Here is a 10,787-nt window from a genome sequence, read left to right on the forward strand (position 1 = left end):
CATCTCTCCAGCCCCCGCATCTTTTCATTCCTTTTTTTTTTTTTTTTTTTTTTTTGGTTCTTTTTTTTCGGAGCTGGGGACCGAACCCAGGGCCTTGCGCTTCCCAGGCAAGCGCTCTACCACTGAGCTAAATCCCCAACCCCCTCTTCATTCTTGATAGATGATCAAACCCAAACAAAGGTGGTGGCATCGCCTAGAGGGTTCTGCCTGTTGCTTTGCCTCTCGCAGCCCTCTCCCTTCTCTGGCCTGGCCTGGGTGCTCTGTTGTCCTCCATAGCATGTTTCCTTACTTAAAGGCTTTAAGCGGCTTCTCCTAGACGTCTGCAGCTTTTATGTAGGTATGGCTTCCCAAAAGGTGATATTAAATCTACTCTAGTCAATCTCTTTCCTCCGAAATGCCAACTGTGACTGAAATTCAGCGCTAATGGCTTGGAGAAGTTGAAACCAGATGGCTGCAAACCCCAAGATCTTCAGGTCTCTTCGAGGTAGAAGTGGGGTGGAAGCAAATTCCCAGGCAAGCTTTTTATTAGGGGCTTTTACTTCAGGAGAAAAGGGGAAGAGGCGTGGAGGTTTGGGAAAATGGAGGATGGGCATGGTTCTGTGGCTTCCTGGCTTTTAGGGGCATTACAAGGCAAAGGAATGTGACATTTAGCACACTCTGTGTTGGTATTCCGTGTAAGCTCCACCTCCACAGCTACCTGGCAACCGTCAGGTATGCTCCACCCCACAGTTGCCTGGCAACAGCCAGCTATGGCTGACACTATATAAGGGGCTGCTTGGCCCCTCCTCTTTCTTTTTGTTCCCTGCTCTTCCCCTCTGTCCCTGTCCCTTCTTTCCCCAGCCCCCTCCCCCCACAGCTTCCCTCCACGTGCCCATGGCCGGCCTTTCCTATCCTCTCCTCTTCCTCTCTCATTAAACCTCTCCACGTGGAACCATGATGGCTGTGTGTGTTTTATCCAGGTGGACCAAGATTTAAACAACAGCACAATGAGGACTTCAGACAATGGGGCAGTCTTGATTATATATATTCAATATATGCTGTGATGGCTTTTGTTGTTTACCAACTTGACTTCACCTAGAATCCACTGTAACACAAGCAGCTGGGTGTACCTGAGAGGGAGGGTTTTTTTGTTTTGTTGTTTTGTTTTTTCCTGGTTGGATGATTTGAGTTCAGAAGGCCCACCCTAAATCTGGGCCACACCTCCTGGTGGCTCCCCAGATAAAGGGACACAGAGGAAGGAAGTTACAGTCCGCCCCCACTCTCACTGGCTAGTTTATCTCTGCTGCTCCAGAGATACTGGTGCCTACTTCTTCAGGATCCCAGCGTACCTTCTAGAACCTCCCTGGGACCCTAGCACCAAATTGAGACAGCTGGTTTTAGTCTTGTGGACGACTCCTAGATCCTGGGCCTTTCTGTCAGGAGACGGCCATTGTAGGGCTCCTCGGACCAAGCCTGTATGTAAGTCATTCTAATAAATCCCCTTTTTATGACACAGCAGTTTGGGTCAGGATTTGGGGTATAGTTATCTCTGGGGAATTTCCGTCTTATAGGCCTTTGTTTTTCCTTCAACGTCAGCTTTTAGAATGAGTATCTTACAAAGGCAAAAGCAAATTAAATAAAAATATAGAATCCTGAACTCTCGGGCCTGTTTGTACAGAAGGTAGACATTAGACTCTATGACAAGTTGTGCGCTCCTGTTATCAGTCACAACGAAGGGAGTACAGTTAAAAAGAATGTACAAAAAAAGGTCATCACTCCTCAAAGCAGACTACAGAGTGACCATGTTGTTCCCTTCTACTTACTGTAACCTATGCACTTGGGATCGCTGCTGTCATTTCTTCTCCCCAGGGGAGCGGGTGAGCTGCTGCACAGCTCTTCAAACTCCAGCCTCTGGGGATTAGGACAGTTTGAAAAGGGGTAGGAGTGGCTCTCTCTCTCTCTCTCTCTTTCTCTCTCTCTCTCTCTCTCTCTCTCTCTCTCTCGCACACGCGCACACACACACACACACACACACACGTAACTTGAAACCATTATTTGCTCTTGCCTCACAGCCCCTAGAAAACACACCAAATTATAAACATAAGGCAGCAGGTTTCCGAGAAACAGACCCTGTTGGGGAAAAGGCGGGCCCACTGCACTGCAGGCTCCGGACTTCTCAGCTTGAGCCATATTTCTCATTCCTTCCTTATTCACTACTCTTCCAGCCTCAAAAGCCAAGAGATGCCCAAGGAACAGCAAGAGGTGGTTATCCTGGGAGGACCCCACACCTCAAATTCTGCGACAACCACCACAATCAACATGCCTGCTGAGATCTCCACGCCTGACCACGTGGTCTGGTCCCTGTTCAATACGCTCTTCATGAACTTCTGCTGCCTGGGCTTCATAGCGTATTCCTACTCTGTGAAGGTATTGTAGGGGCCTCAACCTTGAATTACCCAGATGGCAGCTGGTGGGAGAGGGGGCAGAGGATGGTCTGTGTGTGTGTGTGTGGGGGGGTAGGCTGCACCCATATGTGAGTATATATACAGCTGTGTGTATGCGTGCATGTGTGTGCATGTGTTTTGAGGGAATCCAAGGAGCTGCCTGGGGATCCCCTATCATAGCCTAGAGTTTGAAGGAAATCTCCTTTCTTCCCAATTCCTGGAATGCTCCTTAACTCTGAAGATTAGGACTCCAGGCTGGGTGGAAATTTCACTAGGAACCAACAGGGAACAGTAGAGTGAGAGGCTAGTGCTGGGTGTTTCTGGATAGTGGTGAGCGTGGGAAAATGGAAGAAGGTCCCTGCCCTGAAAAGTAAGAGGAACTAAGTGGGCTGGAAGGATGATGGGGGAACCGAGTCGGAGCTTGTCTTTTGGTTGACCAGCTCCAAGGCCACTGACCATCCCGTTTCTTCCAGTCTAGGGACAGGAAGATGGTGGGTGATGTGACTGGGGCCAAGACCTACGCCTCCACTGCCAAGTGCCTGAACATCAGCTCCGTGATCTTTACCATCCTCATGGCTATCCTCACGATCATTCTTTACGCCACTAAAAGAACATAGCCATCTTGCAGCACCTCACGGTAGATAACAGATTCTGGGGCCTTCCAGTCTGCCCCAAACTCTAGTCTTAGTCCTGCCTGTTTACCCCACACATATGCAAATGTTATACTCACATGGCTGTTCATAGTGGATTCAATAAAATACATGTGCTGCGACCTTCTGTCCCTGGACTAACCCTGTATTGAGTTCATCCTGCATCTTCTTAGTCTGACGGTAGCAGGGTGTCCTCAGATTGGCAGGTTTCTGGCCACTTGCACTGGGCCTGAGTTCTTTGTGTGAGGTGTGTGTATGGGGATGGGGGACAGGGTATGAGCTTTGCCTCCTTCTGGTTTCATGTCCCCAGAGTGCCCAGAAATGACATAGAATAATAATCGGAGAAGGGTTCAGTCCACTGATGTCTCACCCTTTAAGGTTCTGGTACACCTTCTATCCAGACAAATCACTTACCAGGGCTCTGTGAGGACCTCGGAGCCCAGGCACAACACCAGGTTCTGTGGTGGGAGCTTGTTATCTCTTTCGCCTCTCTAACCTTCCACTTGTAGTGTTTACTTCAGATCCAAGGGTGAGCAGTTTGGAATGAGGGCCACACAGTGCCCTTGTTACTTGCCGTGGTGAGCAGCAGGCAGCAAACAAAAAGGAAGGGAAGTCCTGCCAGCTTCTGGGGAGTCTGGACATCCTGGGTACTCTAACCTTGGCTGTGCAGCACCGTCCTTGTGCAGAGGACCTCTTGCCCTCCCCTAGCTCATCTTAGCACTGAGGAGACCCAGGTGTGGTGGCAGCCACAGCCATGCTCGAACCTCAAGTTTGCAAGTCTCTTGGAGTCCCCAGGGCATCAAGATGCTGTTTCAAGATGTCTGGTTCTTCATCTCAGTGGTGCCTTCAAAGGAGTATGTACTTGTGGTTCCCAAGGTCAGTCTCTCAGAGTCCACCCAGCCTTTCCCACTGTGTCTGTGGAACTTGCCACCCACCCTACCCCCTTCAGTTCCTTTCCTCGTCAGCCACCACAGTGGCTTTGATCCAGAATCCCTAGGGTAGCTAAAGGGTCTGGCCTTGGTACCAATGCAGGAAGCGCTGCAGTGGATTCAGTCAGGAAGCAGGCCAGAGCTTAGCGGGAAGGGGTGGGGATGCTTGGTACAAAGTGATAGAACCCCTTACACAGTAGTGACCCAGGACCCACGTGTCTTCTGCCCGTGACTGTAGCACAGTAGAACAGCCCAGCGGGAGCATAGCCATCCAGGAGGGAGGGATCTACTGGGTGTTGACAGCTGCCATCTAATTCCCAACTTCCCTTGATGTCTAGCATGGTGAGAGAGAAAGCAGAAGGAAATACTCAAAAGTGTACTCATGCACCTCCGAGTGTGCATAAGGCCTCCCTCCCTCACCGCTGCCCCCAGTACTTTTTAATGTCCCAGACATTTTCTGTTCCTCTATTCTGGTTTTATAGAAAATAGCTAAATACTGAGGGGAGACAGAACTAAATAAACGGAGGGCCAAATTATTCCACAACAGAAGAGCAGGAAGTGGAAAGGATCTGGGAACTTTCAGCCCTGGAACTCAAATCAGATTTTGTCCCAGCCTGACTCCACACAACCACCCCACCCCCAAGAGCACCCCTAAGCTTGCGCTCACTGCAGGAGCCTTCTCCGATGATGTCGGATGGATTTACTCCATGCATAGGCTTGGGAGCTATGGCTCCTGGTATATAAGAGAAGGTGGTACCTCCCAGCTAAGGGTCTGGATGCCTCTGGCTGACTGAAGAAGGACTACTTTGGGAGACTGGAAAATTCCAGTCACTTGGCTGAAGCCTGAGAATTCCTAGAAGGCACAGATGTTTTCCTTCTGGTTGTGACCCAACCATCATTAAAGAGAAGCCTGCACAAGATAGCAATGTGGGAAACCCCAAGTTTATCCATAGAATCAATGAGAGAGCTGGCCTCAGAGCTGACCTAAGGGACTGGAGAGATGATTCAGTGGTTAAGAGCACTTGTTGCTTTTCCAAACCCAGGTTCAATTCCTAGCCCTACATGGCAGCTCACCGCCATCTGTAACTCTGGATGTGTAGGGGGATCTGACGGCCACCCTCTTCTGACCTCCCCTGGCACTAGGCAGGCATATGGTGCTCAGAAATACAGTGCAGGCCCAACACCCATACATATAAGATTTTTTTAAAAATTAAACATTCATTAAAAGAATAAAAGAATCAAGGGGTTGGGGATTTAGCTCAGTGGTAGAGCGCTTGCCTAGGAAGCGCAAGGCCCTGGGTTCGGTCCCCAGCTCCGAAAAAAAGAACCAAAAAAAAAAAAAAAAAAAAAAAAAGAAAGAAAGAAAGAATCAAAATAAGCCAGGGGTTGGATGGTGGTGGTGCACGCCTTTAATCCCAGCACTTGAAAGGCAGATGCAGGCCAGTCTAACCTACATCGAAAGTTCTAGAACAGCCAGGACTACATAGAGAAATCCGGTTTGGAAAAAAAAAGGGGGTTGGGGATTTAGCTCAGTGGTAGAGCGCTTGCCTAGGAAGCGCAAGGCCCTGGGTTCGGTCCCCAGCTCCGGAAAAAAAAAAAAAAAAAAAAGGAAGGAAGGAACAAACGAAGGAACGAAGGAAGAAAAGGTCTTTTGTGGAGAAGGACACAACTCATTAGCCAGGTTAACCACTTCAGCAACTTCATATGGAGTTGACTTTTCAAATTTCAGTGCAGGGCAGAAAGGGTGAAAGGTCAATAAACTGACTCCTCAAGAGTTGGCCAGGGTAGGGGGAGCAATCACTCTGATCCCTACTATTTTCCTGAGTAAGGAGAGCAGAGGGCTTCATCTTGGTGGGATGTAACCCCAGGAATAGGTCCCTCTGGAGGAAGCAAAGCAAGGTTCACCCCAGGAGGTGGCCTTCATTCTCAGAAAGTTGACTGACAAGGGATCAAAATCTAGACAAAGCAAACAACCAGGCTGAGCGGCAACCGCCTCAAGTACAAGCCGCGCCACCATCATGCCCTTCGCCGTGCTCATCAGACTCTACTAATTAAGGGTGCTGCTCTTAACTCTGCCTTTGCCCAGACTACGGGACCCTCTGTGCTCAAAGAGGCTCAATAAACATGAAGTAAGCAGAGGCTGGCCAGATTTTCTCAGTAAGGCTCGTCGTCTGACTCGCTTCTGACTCAGGAGTGGAGAGGAAGCTGGCTCTTCTCACCCAAGCCCTGAGTTACCACTGGCCCACCCCCCTCCCACCCCACCTATTCCCCACAGGGAGAGCACGCCTGGCTTCTCCTCAGAAGCCATAGCATTGTCGGGAAACAAAGTCTAATGACACAGTAACAGACAACAAAAGGCCAGGACAAAGCCCAGCCTCACCTGCAATTATATTCAATGTGAATTCCCTGGCAAACCCCATTTAGAGGTTTTATAGCCTCCAGATACAGAACAAGCCAAGGACAGGAACTGACAAAAACCTCAGAAAAACTCCAAACACTTGACTACAAATCACACACACTTTGAGAAAAAGACACTAAAAGCAAAAGAACTTAGGGGACCAAAATGGACTGTAAAACCTAGTTGGATTTGACAAATATGACCTTGTCACAACATATTAAAATTACTATCAGACTTCTAAGTAAAATAAAATGCATATAATAAACACATGACTACAAATGTTAGCATTCTGTCTAAGCTCCTCTCCCACAGTCACCTGGCAACAGCCAGCCTAACACTATAAAAGGGGCTGCTTGCCCCCTTCTCTCTCTCTCCAGCTCTCTTGCTCTCTTCTTTGCTCCTCTCCCCCCCTCTCTCCCCATCCCCATTCCCTTCCCCCACCACTCCATGTGCTCATGGCCGGCCTCTACTCTTCTACCCCTCTCTCTCTCTCTCTCTCTCTCTCTCTCTCTCTCTCTCTCTCTCCCTACTACCCTCTTGGCTCCCCTCCCCATGCCCTGAATGGGCTCTGTACTGTGCTGTACTGTCGTGTGGCTGGTCCTGAGGGGGAGGGGATGCCTCCACATAGGTGCATGGGGCACCCCCTTCCTCAAACCTCACCGCACCTCCATGAAGCATAATACCCCCCTCTCCTTGCCTTTTTATGAACACATCAACAAGTACTTGAAAATATATCTGCCATAGAATGTTCTAGATCACTGTGAGACCAAGGTTCGAAAAAGACAACAGTAAGTGGATTAATTGATAAAGACATAAATGTGCATCTATCGGTAGATTTCCACATTCCAGATAGTATAGTAACAATCCCCAAACAAATGAGAATGAAACTGCATGTAAACGGTTTATGGCCCCGTAGGCAGAATGAAGCAGAGCAGCATTATCCAACTGAGAAAACTGGAACAGAATGAATCTGAGCTGTGTGATCTAATCTGCAGGTTAGACATTATTAGTGCAGAAAGGTATGCACGTATTTCCTGGTGTTGGGCAGTTCTCTATTCCTATAACAAAATACCTCAGACCATTAACTAATAAAGAAAATGGTTTGTTTTGGACTCATAGTCCCAAAGTTCCATCCAAGACTGGCAGCCCACTGGCTTTGAGATCTGGCTAGGTAGGGTTGGTGCCTCACCAGGGAGCACAGAGCACAGAGAATCCAGCAAAGATCGGTCTCCGCAGTAGGCCACATCTCCAGTAACCAGAGCACCTCCCACGAGGACCAGTGTCCCCTGATCTGCCACTTTCCCAAAAGACAGAACCCATAGTAAACATCTCCCTGACAGTGAACCGACCCTCAGGGAGTCTGGGGTCAGCATCAGCCGGAGTAATATATCTGTGGGCTAATCTTCTTTGTCAGTTTGACTGGATTTAGAATCACCCATGCAAACCTGGGCATATGTATGGAGTTTGTAGGATTGTCTGGGAAGGAAAGTGTGGTGACAGCGCTTCGCAGGCTGAGGTCATAGACTGAATAAAAATGAGAGTGCTTGCTGCTTCCTGACTATTAATTCAATGTGACCAGCTTCTCATGTTCCTGCTACCATGCCTTCCCCACCATGATGGCCTGCACCCTGTGAGCACTCTTTGGTTCTACTAGGTCTCAAGAAATCCCTTTTCCCAAAGTCTGGCAAAAGCCAGCGTTCCTCAGGGACTAAAGAAGACAGTTTCTACTTGTGAAAAGGAGTCTTTCTCCTGATCTCAAGATGAACTCTGTTGGCTACATATATATATATATATATATATATATATATATATATATATATATATATATATATATATATATATATACTGTAGTTGTCTTCAGATGCACCAGAAGAGGGCATCAGATCTCTTTACAGATGGTTGTGAGCCACCATGTGGTTGCTGGGAATTGAACTCAGGACCTCTGAAAGAGCAGTCGGGTGCTCTTAACTGCTGAGCCATCTCTCCAGCCCCCGGCTACATACTTTCTTAGTTCTTCTCTTGACTCTACTCTTAGACCTGTCTGTACCCATGGCCCTCTCTTCTTCTCTCTGTCCTCTCCTCTCTGGCCTGTTCAGTCTAGACCCTTCCAGATGACCCTGGTTGTGCTGGCCTTTGTATCTACAATAAAAATCTTCTCCTCAACCATCCCGAGGGGCAGTTGCTGTCCTCATTTTAATTCATCTGGTGAGTAGATGGGAGTCAGAAAAGGTGGGGGAAGGGAAGGGACCCTCAGGATAGAGGACCAGCCAGGATGACCGGCAACAAGTACTAGTGTGTAGGGACTGAGGGAGTCCCAAGGCTAGCACAGACCTCCACATGCTAATAGGCACCACAAGCACATGTTAATGGAAGAGTTACTGTAGGTTTTGGTTTTGGTTTTGGTTTTTTGCCCAAGTAAGGAGTCCTTTTAGCATGAACTATCTTCTTAAATCTCCGAGGGAATGCTGGCTTGTCTAAATGCCAGATTCCAGAAAAGGAATTTTTTAGGACCTAACAGATTCGGGGTTTGTTTATCTCTTGTGCTTTTCTTCTTTTTTTCCTAACTTGTTTTTCCTTTCTTTTTTCCTTTCACTTTACTCCTTCTTTACTTTCCTCATTTCATTTCATTTAGTATTTTTATTTTTACTGCAATTTTTAACCACGAAGTTTTCAATGATCTTTGGTGGGAGTGTGGTGGTTGAAAGAGGATGGCCACCCTAGGCTCATGTATTTGAATGCTTGGTGCCTAGTTCATTGAACTAGGAAGGATTAGATGTGGGAAAGGCGTGTCATTAAGGTGGGCTTTGGGGGGGGGTTGGGGATTTAGCTCAGTGGTAGAGCGCTTGCCTAACAAGCACGAGGTCCTGGGTTCGGTCCCCAGCTCCAAAAGAAAAGAAAAAAAAATTACTACAGTAAGGTGGGCTTTGGGGTTTCAAAAGCCCATGCCAAGGCCAGTTTCAGTTCTCTACCTCCAATGTGTAGATGAGGATATAAATCTTAGCTATTCCTCTAGTGCCATGCCTGCCTGCCTGCCTGCCTGCCTGCCTGCCTGCCTGCCTGCCTACCCGCTGCCCTGTTCTCCACCTTGATGATCATGGACTCACCCTTTGGAACTGTAAGAAAGACCCCATTTAGGGGTTGGGGATTTAGCTCAGTGGTAGAGCGCTTGCCTAGCAAGCGCAAGGCCCTGGGTTCGGTTCCCAGCTCCGAAAAAAAAAAAAAAAAAGAAAGAAAGACCCCATTTAAATGACTTCTGTTAGCGTTCTGTCTAAGCTCCACCCCACAGTTACCTGCTTGTCCCCTCCTCACTCTCTTGCTCTTGCTTCTGCTTCTGTGTTGCTGTTTTGTCCCTTTTCTCCCCATTCCCTCATGGCTCATGGCTGGTCTCTATTCCACTCCTCAACTCCTCCTCTACTCTTCTATTTCTCTACCCACCTCCCTCTCTGCCCTACTGCCCTCTTTACACTTTTTTTTTTTTTTTTGGTTCTTTTCTTTTTGGAGCTGGGGATCGAACCCAGGGCCTTGCGCTTCCTAGGCAAGCGCTCTACCACTGAGCTAAATCCACAACCCCCCTACTGCCCTCTTAACTCCCCTCTCCATGCCCACTCAGGGGGAAGGGATGGCTCAGCATGGGCCTGCTGAGGCACTCCTTCCCCCAGACCTCCCTAGACCATATTCCCTCCTCTCCTTATCCTTTCATAAACACAACATTGGTGCCGAAACCCAGAACATATCCTCTCTTTATCTTTTTATAAACATGCCACCTTCTTTTATAAGTTTCTGTGGTCACGGTGTCCCTCACAGGGACGTTAACTAAGACAGGAAATGACTGCCTTTAATAAATGTCGTGTTTCTTTATCTTATTTAGTTTGGTGCAGTTGCTGGTCAAGCAGGTTTGTTTGTTTGTTTGTTTGTTGTTTGTTTGTTTGTGGTTTGGTTTTTGAGACCAAACTGTTTTCCTCTATGTGTAGCCCTGGCTGTCATTGTTGGGGAAGGACAAAGGGGATGAGGGCAAGAGGGCAAGAGCAAGAGGCGGGAGGAGGAGGTGGCAGGGGTGGGGTGGGGGAGGCAGCCCCTTTTATAGTGAGTCAGGCATACCTGGCTGTTGCCAGGTAACTGTGGGGGTGGAGCTTAGACAGAATGCCATCAGTCATGGAACTCACTCGGTAGACCAGGCTAATCTTGAACTCACAGAGCTCACTCGCCTACCTCCGTCTCCTGAGTGCTGGGATTAAAGGCATGGGCCACCACTGCCAGGCTTGTTTCTTCTAAAATGCCATTCTTCATAGAATATCCCATCCCTCCTCAAATGCAGCCCGCTAGGAAGATCCTTAAGTAGAAGCAGAAGTGATTTATATTATAGGTCTTCACAGGTACAGAAATCACA

The 10,787-nt window shown here is 48.2% G+C and overlaps 1 protein-coding gene and 1 non-coding gene across 3 annotated transcripts; both read left to right on the forward strand.

Moving 5' to 3' along the window:
• Positions 1-1,246: 1,246 nt before the first annotated feature.
• Positions 1,247-3,195, forward strand: Ifitm1 (interferon induced transmembrane protein 1). 2 transcript variants are annotated; one of them, NM_001106314.2, is given in 3 exon segments: positions 1,247-1,458; positions 2,205-2,406; positions 2,897-3,195. In NM_001106314.2, coding segments are annotated over 2 exon segments (330 nt in total). In that variant the 5' UTR covers positions 1,247-1,458; positions 2,205-2,220; the 3' UTR covers positions 3,041-3,195.
• A 6,020-nt stretch (positions 3,196-9,215) lies between these two features.
• On the forward strand, positions 9,216-9,288 carry Trnav-aac (transfer RNA valine (anticodon AAC)). The gene has a single exon. It is a non-coding gene; the product is annotated as a tRNA-Val (tRNA).
• Positions 9,289-10,787: the final 1,499 nt, after the last annotated feature.

The sequence above is a fragment of the Rattus norvegicus genome, chromosome 1, assembly GCF_021556685.1.
Source record: "Rattus norvegicus strain SHRSP/BbbUtx chromosome 1, alternate assembly SHRSP_T2T, whole genome shotgun sequence".
NCBI classification, from domain to species: Eukaryota; Metazoa; Chordata; class Mammalia; order Rodentia; family Muridae; genus Rattus; species Rattus norvegicus.